General features: G+C 46.8%; 1 protein-coding gene across 1 annotated transcript in view; it reads right to left on the bottom strand.

Annotated features, from left to right (window-relative positions):
- Positions 1-13330, bottom strand: part of RETREG3 (reticulophagy regulator family member 3) — a 430431-nt gene that overhangs the window by 306722 nt on the left and 110379 nt on the right. Inside the window, exon 3 of the mRNA XM_069634424.1 lies at positions 1598-1628. Within this exon, the coding sequence (XP_069490525.1) occupies positions 1598-1628 (31 nt within the window). The remainder of the gene's footprint in view (positions 1-1597; positions 1629-13330) is intronic.

The raw sequence follows: 13330 nt of genomic DNA, 5'->3' as shown, positions 1-13330 counted from the left end.
AAGCCAAAGTTCAAAGGATTTGAGCATTAATGACAAAAGAACAACGTTTAAATCACAAACCGGATGACGTTTCTTGAGCCCGGCGAGCCCCTACAGGTGTCTGTGCACCACTGGGTTTGAGGTGGAAAAAGACATGTCCTCAGTGGTGTGAGAGGCACAGAGAGCTGAGAGATGAGATCGACATGAGTCAAACAAGAAAACAAAGGCTGCACGATGACAGAGGATCTCTTTCAGACGGCAGGTCAAGGGATTGACACGCTTGTTCAGAGCACAGTAACAGAACTTGGTCCATCTGCTTCTGTACTGGCCTCAGGTATATTCCTACCCGACTGCCTAGATTATTTACACATTTTCTGCTGATAACCCGAGATGGCCTAGGCCCTAGGGTGAGCTGATCAGGAACCATGCTGCTAAGTTAAGCAATCAAGGGGAGGGGTGGAGGAGCCTCCCCCGCTTCTGATAGAGGAGATTGAGGGGCATCAGACCCTCCCTATGGGCTTCCACCAAGTGGGAGAACCAGAAGCGGGCTGGCCACTGAGGGGCCATCAGGATAAGAGCAGCATCCCTGTTCTTGAAGAATCTCTCCAGGGCCATGGGGCGAAGAGGAGTCACAGGGAAAGCATACAGACAGGTAGCCCACAATAGATCTATAGTGCACCACCCAATGAGTTTCTGTCCACCCCTCCACTGGAGACAGAGGGCACTGGCTGTTCTCGGCTGCAGGCAAAGAGGTCTTCCTCTGGGTGACCCCACATTGCGCAAAAACGGCCTCAAAGATTGACTGCTTGATCTCCCACTCGTGATCTGGTGAAGTCATCCAGCAGAGGTCGGCCTTCGCATTGAGCACTCCGGGCATAGTTACTCCCAAACCTTCACTGCCTGCAGGCACAAAAGGGGCAATCTTGTTCCCCCTTCCTTGTTCATATAATACATGATGGTTAAACTGCCGGTCTAGTTGAGAACTCTTGTCGCCGAGAGTACTGGCAGAAAGTCACTCAGGGCACTGAATATCACCTTAAGCCTGAGCATGTTGATATGAAAAAGGCTCTCCTCCAAAGACCCCAAGCCATGTGCCTTTAGAGTCCCAAAGTGACTCCCCATCCCCAGAAGGAAGAATCTCTGGATCCTATTCCTGAAAGGTAATTCAATCAGATTGCTGAGCCGACTCCTCCATGTCCAGTCCTAGTCTAAAAAGGCTGGCATCAGGATGCAGTCAGATTGTAGCCCTGCAGATTGGTTCTAATATTGACAGGTTTGATGGGGGCATGTGAAACCACCAAGTAAAAGGCATTGTCTCTGCAGAAAATGGCTCACAGCAGCTGAGGTATAGAATGCTGTGAAAGTATAAGGGGTGTTGTGGCAGCGCTGTGCTGCGACTATACGCAAGATTCCAGTTATTTTTCACATCTTACTTTGCAAAGAATACTAGAGGAAAGGGGTTCCGGTGAACTAATATTAGATACAGCATTTTACTAAATTATTTATGCAATTCTTTTACATTCCAGACATGATTTATAAACAGTACCAAAGTTATATTACTGAATTGTGAAATGTAAACACCCAGAAAAGAGCACAATAAATTAATGATGTACCTTACCTCTCATTGTCAGCATGGTCAGGATTTGCCACTAAAAGGATTATAAAAATAAAAAATTGTTTAAAAAAAGGACAAAACAAAAATTATGAGCCATATGACTCCAAGTCTCTTTACAATAGCAGTTATTAGGATGGTATGTCTGGCTATCAGACAAACAGTTCACAGGGGCTGCTCAGGAATGCATACAGCTAAGCGTAAGACTACAATATTTTAGTAAATGGCGGACATTCAGAGGAAAAGGTGATTAGAACTGAAGGGCCTCGGGGATCAGTTCTCGGTCAAGATGATTGCTCACGCAGTCAGGGGATACTGCACATAAATGCACATGCTGAATTAAGCAAATGCCATGTCCAGTAGCGGGAATAGAGGTGCGAATAGAACACTAATAGAGCTTCATAGCCCCAGTTGGGCACTTACAACACAGAAATCGTGGAAGGATTACAGAATGGGAAGCAAGGTATTAAAAAGGCGGCAAAACAATGCAAAAATGCCAAGGGAAAAGCAAAGTTATCAAGCCTAGGGAAGAGGTACTATGCAAAATCACACATCCTTTAGAGTGGACACAGTCAGATTGTCATCTTTATAGCAAACAACCGCCTAGATTATTTTCATCTGTGTTCTGTTAAAAAATGAAAAATGTATGCTAAGAAAATGTATCTGAGAAACCGCTATAAACCCAAATCTATAAACCCATTCTATGAACTCAGCAATACTTTTCTTGAAAATGCTATATTTATGCACATAAACCAAAGCTCAAACTTTTTCTTGCAGTTCTTTCTTGTATTAATACTGCATCCAGCAGAAGGAGAGGTTTGCTCCGGCGCACGTGAGAAACAGATGGAAACACAAATACTCTAAGTAAGTAACTTTTCCCTTTTGTGAATAGATGTTAAAATCTCTTGTTTAGCCTAGATTGGAGAGCATTATACTCCTGTTGTTGGAGGGTGTGTAAGTTAATGATTATATATTGCTGGTCCTATATGTGAATATGCTTGCTTGTGTGCCAGTTATGATGGGTCATGAGTAAGAGACACAGAGGTATATTTTGATTGCGATAAACTTTTATTCAAAAAAACAAAAAAGGGGATGGAGGAAAAACTACCTTTCCCTACAACAATGAGAATGTTCCTGTCTCAACCAAAACAACTAGTGTCCAGGTCAGGATGTCTGTTGAGCAGTTATAACCCACTCAGAATCACTCTAATCTATTTTCGGCTTGAATGTTTTGACTGACTAGCCTTTCCAAAAAAGTCTCTATGGTTGTCATGGTTTTGTCCTCGGATGTTTCTATGTCGGGGCCTTCCCTTTTTATCGGTTATCATTACGCGTTCTGTGAAGGAGAAAAGGTCTTCTTTAAACTCTTGGATATTTTTCTCAGTGTCAGGGACGTCGGACTCTGGGGTTATGGCCAAGGGTTTGTCAAAGAAAAGGAGTTATTCGTCGCATTTTTTTAATGGTTTCCTCCATTTCAGAGATGTTGGTCCCTTGCAGCAGAGTTACTCTTGGACTGGAGTGATGACCTGAATATTGTGGTGAACCGCAGATAGTAGGTTTTCTTAGACTGAGTTTTATCCCAAGAGAACCTATAGGAAGAACCGGAGGTTTTTGCTGGAAGACTAAATTCAGCTTACTGTTGGCGAATATCGCATAGTCAGACAAGCAAGACTCTTCTAGTAATGGTCTCCCTTTAAAAATAGGTTTTTGATTTTACCAGAGGTACAGGGGGACCTAAAGTGGTTCTAGAATTAATGTCTTTATGGTTTGAAAATCTGTTATCAGGAGAAACCTCCAACTGGTATTCACTTCCCTGCAATTTGTTTATTTTAATTATCATGTAGAGCAGAGGAAGGAAATAGCTTATTATTTATGGTGTGGGTTCCTCAGTTTTTATATGCCAAGTCAGAATCCCACCCCCCTGACACCATATGAGTATGAGTTGGACAAAGAGGCATATTTTGATTGCTCTAACACATTTATTCAAGAAAAAGGTGTTGAAGGAAAACCTATCCTTGTCCAAGTCAGGATGTCCAAAAGCAAAAGTCCTCTGTCCAAAACCTAAGCTGACCCGCACATTCTTAACTAATCATAAAGTGAAAGGGTAAATGTTCTCTTAGCTGCGTCCTGCAACTATATTTTTGCAAGTACAACTTAAAGTTCCAAAGTGGCGAAAACAGGAAACAACCAATGTTGTACAAGGATATGAAAAGTGTTCACCTTTGCCCTAGAATTCCACCATTCCTTGATAACACGCACTCTCAAGATATCAACAGATCCTCAGTTCCTTCTTCTGGTTTTTCAATGTTGCCACAACAAAAAGAAATACCCTTTTCATCTAGTTCCCAAGGTTCGCAGCATCAAGGTCTGGCGTTTCCTCTCTTGACAACCATAAGTTTTTCCTTTCTCTTGTTTTTATATTTTGCAGGGTCAAGAGATTGTTTCCGCTCTCCTGACAAGACTGTACATATGTTGTGGAACCATTCTAAGGTTTGTCAGACAGAGTACCTGGTATACTCTGCCAGGTTTTATTCAAGCATCTCAGTTCATAGTTCTCCAAAACAGTACACCTGGTATACTCTCCCGCCAGGTATTGTTCAACTTTACTTGCATTATGCTTTACTGTCTTATATTCTCTTCAAAGGCCTGGTATACTCTCCTGCCCGGACTTCTCAAACGACATGCAGTACTTACCACAATAACATACATTTTTGATGATTGCATCTGCTTAGATTTACATGCTATGCATATAGTCCGACATCTAGTGGTTACCGCAGAGTATCGCAACTTGGCTTTCGAGGATCGAAAGGGGACGTCGACATGTGCGTGCCTGTAACACTATCCCTAACGTGACGTGTAGGGTACCCAAAATCTCTCACGCGTCGAGGTCCCTCCGATTGTATTTTTTCTGCCGTGAGGGAGCCTTAGGAGTAGAGTGAGTGAGTAAAGAAAAGAGAGAAGTAGCAAGATATCCATGTTCCTTCCATCGTGCAGGGAGGAAGGGTGGGCGCATGTGAATCTAAGCAGATACAATCATCAGAAATGCTATTACGGTAAGTAATGCATGTCTTCTGATGCTTGTGAATCTGCTTAGAATCACATGCTGTGCATAGACTAGCGAGCAGTACCAGGAGTTGGAGGTGGGATGCGAGAAGGAACAGTAGTGAAAAGATATCTCAATACTGCTGGTCCCACCAGAGAATCAGACCTAGAGTGAGTGTCTAGGCAATAGTGTTTTGTAAAGGTGTGTACAGAACTCCAGGTTGCCGCTCTGCAAATGGACTCGAGGAACATTGGCAATGAATGCTATGGAAGCCCCAGTGTCTCGCGTATAATGTGCTCTAGGCTTGAAGGGCAGATCTCTCTTGGCAAGAGTATAGCAGAGTGTGATGCAACTGACAATCCACCTTGAGATGGCCGACTTAGAGACAGGATTCCGTTCTCTACCAATAGCCACTGAAACGAAAAACTAGGTTGTCTTCCTTAGTGGTTTAGTTCTTTCCAGGTAGTACATGACTGCCCTGCACACATCCAGTGTGTGTAGGCTTCTTTCCGCCACGTTAGTTGGGGTTATGGAAGAAAGTTTGTAGTTCTATTGACTGGTTCACATGGAACTTAGAAATAAATGTGGGCGCAAACCAAGGGCGAGTGCGCAGAACCACCTTATCTCTGAATTGTGACAAAAGGGTTTAAAATTGAAAGTGCCTGTAGTTCACAAACTTTCCATATCTAAGTGACTGCCACCAGGAAGGCGGTCTTGTAAGAAAGAGCTTTGAGACTTGCCTTAAGCATGGGTACAAAGGGAGGCCCCATAAGTCTGGTTAATACCACACTTAGGTCCCATCCGGGAGCCGGGTTAGAGATGGGGGATGAATTCTCTTAACCCCTTCCATGAAAGCTTTAATAACTGGGATCTTCCACCACAACACTTTACGCTGAGCTGTGGTATAGGCTGAGAGTGCAGCTAAGTGAACCTTCAGGGAATTAAAAAAAAGACCTCAATCTAGTAAGTGAGTCAGGTATAACGCAATACGAGTACGAGAGCAGTCAGTGGGATTGATGCTCTTGGAGAATTGCACCAGATGACGAAGTGTTTCCATTTATTGGAGTAGCAATGTCAGGTGTTAGGATTTCTTGCTTCCCCAAGTGTATCATTGTATCTCTGAGGAGGTTGGAGATACCCGAACTCTGTGATCTCAGGAGCCAGGCCGCTAAAATGGGAGTACGCGGGAATGGATTAAGTGTTTCTCCCTTGTCCCGAGATGGCATGTTGTATAGGCATGGTAGTTTCATCGGAGGAGAGAGACATCGCCATCAGATGGGAGAACCAGGGTTGGCGTGCCCACATCAGGGCTACCAATATCATGATGATTTGTTCCTGGTGCATCTTGTTCACAATTTGTTGAGTCGGGGAGTCTGGGGGGCGGGGGGGTGGGGTGGGGTTTGAAAGCGTAAATACATTTCCCTGGCCATGTTCTCCAGACACTGTTCCGCTTGGATCGGTTCTGAGGGTACCTGGAGGCGTAATCTGGGTTTTGCAAGTTCTCCAGAGTTGCGAACAAGTCGATCTCTGGGAAGTCCCATTCTGCGAAAACGCTGGAGACTATGTCTTCGTGTAGTCGCTATTCGTACTCTAAGGGCAATGGGAAGTCTCTGCTGAGCACGTTTGACAGAAGATTGAGTTCCCCTGGAAGGTGTTGAGACAATAGAAAATCTTGTGTTTGAGAGCCCATTTCCAAATGTTCTCTGACAATTTGGACAGCCCTGGAGAGGGAGTGCCCCCTTGCTTGTTCAGGTAGTACATGACTGTGGTGCTGTCTGTGAGGATCAGTACTGTCTTGCCGTGTAACTGTGTCTGAAAGGCCTTTAGTGCTTTGAATACCGCAAACGGCTCCAACAGGTTTATGTGGTTGGATGCTACTGCTGGGGACCAAACGCTGTGCGCCGTCTGTTGAAGGAGGTGAGCCCCCCACGCTGTGAGAGATGCATCCGTCGTGAGAGTCGCTTCTACTACAGGGGTGGTGAAGGTTTTCCCCTTCAGGAGGTTTTCCCTCGATTGCCACTGCAGAGAGAGAGAGAGAAAGGGGGCTGCCGAGACAACCACTAGATCGTCCCATTGTCCGCTGGCCTAACACCACTGGCTGTTGAGCCACTCTTGCATGGGGCACATGCGCAAATGTCCGTGAGGAACCAAGTAAATGCAGGATGCCATCATCCCCTTGCGTACCGTCACCTCTCGACTGGCTACATACTGAGGAATCTGAAACAACATGTTCTGAACCCTCTCGTTGGAGGGGAAGACAAAGCGGTCTTCCGTCTGACTTAGGGCCCCCAGAAACTGCTCGACTTGGCTGGGGTTTAGGCTGGATTTCTTCTTGTTTATGGCGCATCACTGACTGAATAAGAAGTCTTGTCTTCTGAGTGTTCGACAGGCATGTTCGGAGGAGTCCCCTGTTACGAGCCAGTCAAGGTAAGGATAAACTGGGATGGGTCGCCTGCGCAGGTGTGCTGCTGCTACTGCCAGTACCTTTGTAAATAACCTTCGGGCTGAGGCAATGCCAAATGGAAGGACCTTGAACTGATACTGTCTGTCCTCTATCATGAACCGTAGGCATTTCCTGTGTGCCAGCAACATTGAAATATGAAAGTTTGCATCTTTCATGTCCAATGTTGCTATGTCATCCCCAGCAGCAGTAGAGGAATTACTTCCTGGAGCGTTACCATTGGAAACTTTTTTGGTTTGACAAATTTGTTCGCTGGGCGCAAATCTAGAACAGGGCACATGGTGAGATCCTTTTTGGGTACAAGGAAGTACACTGAATAAATACCCTTGTTTACCTGTAGGACGGGGACAACTTCGACTGTGCCCTTTTCCTGCAGGATCTCAACCTCTTGCAACAGGATCTTCAGGTGTTCTGGTGCTAGGCGCCTGAACTTTGGAGGCCTGAATCGAGGAAGCTGGCTGAACTTGATGCAATAACCGTGGGTGAGGGTCTTGAGCACCCACTGGTCTGTGGTAATCCCCTCCCATGCGTGTCGGAACGATGTTATACGTTCCCCGACCGGGGAGGCATGGGAGGGGACCCGGATTTGAGATTCATTTCTGACTGGAGGCCGGGGAGGCTCTGGGCGTGGCATTGCAACCCCTTCCTTTCCCACAGCGTTGTCCTCTGGGTGGATGTAGGTTTGAGGAGGCCGACCCCTGTCTTGAGGACCAATTGTTACCCGAGCCATATTGGTTGTGTGGGGAACGAGAATAGGACTGCCCACGAAAGGAGCGGCGAGAACTACCCCCTCTCTGTTGAAAGGGTCTGAGTAATTTAATTAAAAGTTTTCAAAGTCTCGTGTTCCTTCTTGGCCGTCTCCAGCGCCTCATCAACTGCCTTGCCAAACAGGTTAGAGTCTTCCACCGTTTGTTTTGATGAACAACGGTTGTGTCTCTGGCTTGAACCCCAATTTCTTCAACCAGATGTGGCGTTTCAAAAGGGTACCCTAGGCTAATGTCCTCCCAGCTGTCTCAGCAGCATCTAAGGCGTTATTGAGGATGTTATGGTTTACCCGCTTACCCTCTGATACAATTGTAAGCAGGCGAGAACGCACTGGTTTAGAGACCTCCTGTAGGCCCTCCTGCAGCAGGTTCCATTGGACATCAGAATAGCTTGCCTTTTTAGAATGGCGTTAAACGCCATCTGATTATTTACAGGTGATGCCTGACGCAGAGGTGGGGGAGGAAAGGGGGGGTCCCTACATTTGGTATCAGGGTCTGGGGTATGGGTAGGGAAAAGCCAAGGCGGGTTATCCACCTGCGGGTCATCCCCCTAATCCTGGGTCTGATCAGTGGGATCCTCAAAAGGGATCATCCTCCAGTAAATAGGGGTCAAAAGGCTCTTCTTGATCTGTAAGGTCAAAGGCAAGTGGACAAGAGGTTTTCTGGACTTTGACCACTACAGGATAAAGGTCGGCTTCACTAGGCCTTTTAGGAGTGAGTCTCCCAGAGAAGTCCACAAATTAGCAAGCCTGTCCATACACCCTTCACATTTTTCCCTGGTCCATGGAGATGAGCCAGAGGGGGAAAAAGCCCCAGATGTACAGGGCTTAACTTTCCCCCTAAACCCCCCAAAAGGGGAACCTCGGATGAAGATCCAGGTCCTGGCAGCCCCCTTGAAGGGAACCTCAGAGGAAACTCCAGAGTGCTGTTTAGATCCCTTTCGAGACACCTGAGGGAAAGCCACTTGGGCCCCTCCCGGACTCCGAAGACCCTGGGAAGGGGTCCCCTGGCCGGGGTGCCCTAAAAAGGAACCAACTTACCGGCCGGTTCCTTTTTTTCTTCAATGAGCTGCTGTAAATGTGGAGGAGGAATCAGCTGGAACACCTCCTCCCACCTGACAAGCCGACGCTGGAGTGCCTGGACGGAGAGGGAGTCGCAATAAAAGCACGAGTCACACCGGTGTTCTGGCCCCAAGCACTCCAGGCAGAGAGAGTGGGGATCCACGCTCGAAAAAACGATGTTCGCACAAAGAACAGGACACGAATCCCAGACACTCTGGCAGAGACGGAAGCAAGAAGAACGTGGAACCGAAGCAGGAAAATGAAGGACAAGGGAACAAAAAATATTTCCTAAGATGCAAGTGCGTTCGACCCCACCACACAGAGAAAAGGACTGAAGGGCGATGCGCGGGTGGAGCTCACAGGAAGGCAGGGCTGCATTCACGTGTGGTGTCCCCGTGTAAAAATAAAAGACAGACAAAAATGTTTTGTTGATGCTTTAAAAGTGCTCCGGTCCCGTCCCGATGGATGGAATGTCCCACAAGTGTCAGGAATCAGGGTTGGCACAGGCGTGGAGTGCTAAAATACGCCTATTGAGACATTATGTGCTGGAAGGATAAGGAAACTTCAGTTCCCAGCATCCTTTGTGTTATTTTGTAGTTTGGCCCGTGCGCGTCTTGCCAGCTGTACTGCATCAAGAATCAAGGCAGCTTAAAGGCAGGCAACGGCAGTGGGCAGGTGTGGCTTATTGTTGATTGGGAGCAGGAGTCAGGCTGCCGCGTTCGGCAACAGGAGGAAGGTGTCCGTGTGCAACGAAACAAGATGCAGAGGAGGAACGCTTGATCTCACGCGTTCACAGTGCGGTAGGAGCAGGAGGGGCGCTGAGTAGCCGGCAGAGACAACGCTTGCTGTTCTTCGTCTGGGAAGTCCCACGGGGCTCCCAGACTCAAATACTCGTGAGGGCAATATATTTCCTGAACTGCTTGGAATGATTTACCGCTGTTTCATTATTTGTCTGGGAAGTCCCACGGGCTCCCCAGACCTGAGATAAGTAACGCCCTAATCACTTTGAATTCAATCTGTATGAGAAACGAAAGTGTGTTTGTTACTCGTATAATTCAAGAACTTTGTCAATCTCGTATGGGTTAATGCAGGAAGTACTGCATATGGACAACGACATTTCACTAGTGCCAGGAACTAAAGGAAATGCATTTATGTTGGATGTTGCTAACGCTGCCCGAAGGGCCATGTGTATTGTCTAATCATTTTGGGAAGCTTTCCCTTATGTGTGGTCATATTGCTTGCTTATGTGTTGTATGGGAATGATATTTCAGAGTAGGATACAGTACACGTATTGAGGTGTGCTATTCAGGAATCAGGTATATGTTAATTGTGCAGGTGATTGTTCTGTTCATTCTATGTGAGTTAGAGTAGGGTTTTTCCTGTGTTTCCCCAGTCCCATCCATTTTAGGAGTTTCCTTATCCTCTTTCCGGTGTTCCTAATTTCCCCTCCCTATCCACAACCTCTCCCTAACCCCTCTTCCCCCCCCATTGGCTGCCACGTGGCGACCTGTTTACTAACTCAGGCGCCTGTGCCAACCACGGTGGGAGGGTCGAGTTCATTCGGCTTCCGTGGTTCGGGGGAGAGTGTCGAACTCTCTTCCTTCCAGTTAGTGTGATTGTGACAACAAGTATGGAGGAAAGGGGACAGGACGTAGGAGTAGAACAAGTTACTTAACAACTGGTAACGTTCTTTCGATTGGATGTCCCTCCAACGTATTCCTCATCTTAGATAGATGTATTCCATCCAGCTTTGCTGCTCTTTGGAATTCTTTTCGGCAGAGGGCGCCGTGGGTCGATGTCTGTTAGGCGATCCTCTGCACACCAGTCCACTCCACATCAGAACACTGCGCACATTCCCCCAACATCTCCTCCCACGGTTCGAGGCTCAAGTGATTCGGTGAACCCAAAGGACCGAAAACACCGTACCAGCTTTGGTGTACGGGCTCGACTGCAACCCTTTCTGCATTGGCAATTGCCTTGGAGAACGTATAGCAGAAGGGGCGGCGTTACGTCTTCACGTTGGCACGTGATCCAGTGTGGCGTTCCTCACGTGACCTTAGTGGACATCACATGACCCAGAGACACACAGTATAAAGGTCTGAGAGACAGAATGCTCATTGCTTCTCAGCTGTCTTCAGACCCTGTTTGGCGTTACGAATTGCTCCTTGTTACTTTGATCACGGAACTCTACCTCGGACTCCTTCGGACACCCCTTTGTACCTTTGCTTGGAACTGTTTACCTGTTGCCGGATTTTTGGACTTCACCTCGACTTGTCTTTGGATCATCCCTTGATACTTTGCTGAGCTTCTACGCCATTTCCCTTCTTGGGATTCAAGTCAAGCCCACTCTCCTACAGGTGGTTAATCCTACATCCACGCTCACCTGCGGTTCTACTATTCCTGGGACCGCCGCATCATCTGAGTCTCGAACCTCTCTACTAGGTTACCTGGGTTTCCCCAACACCAGATAGGTAAGACTCTTTAGATCCTCTTGTTTATCTAATTGTATTGTAATTGCCAGGTACTTAACCTCATTCCCTTTTTGATAGCAGCATCGGTGTTCCAGAGGTTCCGTGGATCTGGGAAGACATCTCTCACCTGTGGCCTCAAAGGTCGCACAGCGGGTTTCTATTAGTTCCCCTGTGCGTCACTTGGGGACGGAGGTCTCATCGGTCTACACGACTCTCAAGTCAGAACAATGTCGTCGAGTCGATGGTCCCTCAAAGGCCTCCGTCGAGGGTGACGTCATCGGGTGTATAAGTAGCACGCACCGCCCGTTGGCCTCAGTTATGTTTTTCCTTTTTCACCTTTGATTTTGTACTGTGTAGATTGTGCCGGCAGACAGGTAGCAGCTTTGCGAGAGTCGAGTTGGCAATAACCTGGAAAAATCTACAGTGGGGTAGGCTGGGAGGGCGATGAGGAATAACATCCAATCGAAAGAACATTACTAGTTGGTAGTAACTTGTTCTTAGAGTGGATTGTGCCCTCCAACGTATTCCTCATCTTAGATAGTCTCCCAAAGAAGTATGGATAATTTCTCTGGAGGAGGATTTAGATATTTCAATGCCCTTCGATGGCTGAATATAGTACTGCTTTACCAAAATTCAGCTCCTTAGACTGGGAAGCATCCAGACTATAGGATTTTGAAAAGGTGTGCAGTGAAGACCAAGTTGCTGCTTCACAAATGGACCTTATTGGAACACATCTTTGAAGGGCTGTCGAAGAGGCGATGCCTCTGGTGGAATAAGCCCTTTAACCTTCAGGTGGGTCTTTTTGTGCTAATCTGTAGCATTCTGAAATGCAAAGCACAATCCAGCGTGATATTGTCTGTTTTGTCACCAATTGACCCAATTTCCTTCCTGTGTAGCCGATAAACAGTTGGTTGTCCACTCTAAGCTTGGAAAGCCTAGAGATGTAAAAGCTTAAAGCTCTTTTTGGATCCAACCTGTGTAATCTTTCCTCCTCCTTAGTAGGAGGATGAGTTGGAGGATAGAATGCGGGTAAAACAATTTTCTGACTTAAATGAAAATCAGATACTACTTTAGGTAAAAATTAGGGTTTAACTCTCAACACAACTCTGTCCTTATGGAACACAGTATAGGGTGGCCGAGAAGACAGTGCCTGCAATTCGCTCACTCTTCTTGCAGATGTTAAAGCAACTAGGAAAGCAGGTTTCCATGTCAGTAATCTTAATAGACAAGTTTTCAAAGGCTCAAAAGGAGCGCACATTAAGAATTTTAGAACCAGATTGAGATCCCAAATTGGTACTTGGAATGGGGTAAGGACGAAACACATTAGTGAGTCCCTTTAAGAATTGCACTTCCAAAAAGGAATTTTGAAAAAGGAGCATTCTTCCGACGAGCGCTTGAAGATGGAAAGCGCTGCAAGATAACCTTTAATGGTTCCAACATTTAGACCACTATGCGCTAGGGACAAGAGGAAGGACAGTACTTCCGGAATAGAACATAGAAAAGGATCGACATTCTTTTCTCTGCAACAGTTGCAAAAGTTCCTCCGACGGCAACGGTATAGAGATTTTGTTGCTGGCCTTCTTGCTGAAAGCAACACCTCCATGACGTCATCTGGAAGGTCCCAATCCTTGTATCTCAGCCTTTCAGATACCAAGCATGAAGGTTGACAGTTTTGACCTCTGGATGGAGAACCTGGCCCTCCATTTGTGAGAGAAGGTCCTCTCTCTGAGGAAGACGTACTGGGGGACAGATGGACATGTCTAGAAGGCCCGAGTACCACATTCTCCTGGCCCAATCCGGGGCAATTAGGATCATGTGGTTCCCGAACCGTCTCAGTCTCCTGATGACCTGAGGAATGATGGGAATAGGACGGAACGCGTACAATAGTGGGAAATTCCACTCCACCACGAACGCGTCTCACAGGGCTCCTCTCGGGGGA

This window comes from Ambystoma mexicanum, chromosome 13 (genome assembly GCF_040938575.1).
Source record: "Ambystoma mexicanum isolate Mex_15411 chromosome 13, UKY_AmexF1_1, whole genome shotgun sequence".
Taxonomy (NCBI): Eukaryota; Metazoa; Chordata; class Amphibia; order Caudata; family Ambystomatidae; genus Ambystoma; species Ambystoma mexicanum.
Note: the sequence above shows the minus strand (reverse complement) of the source record. Positions and strands in the feature narration are given on the sequence as shown.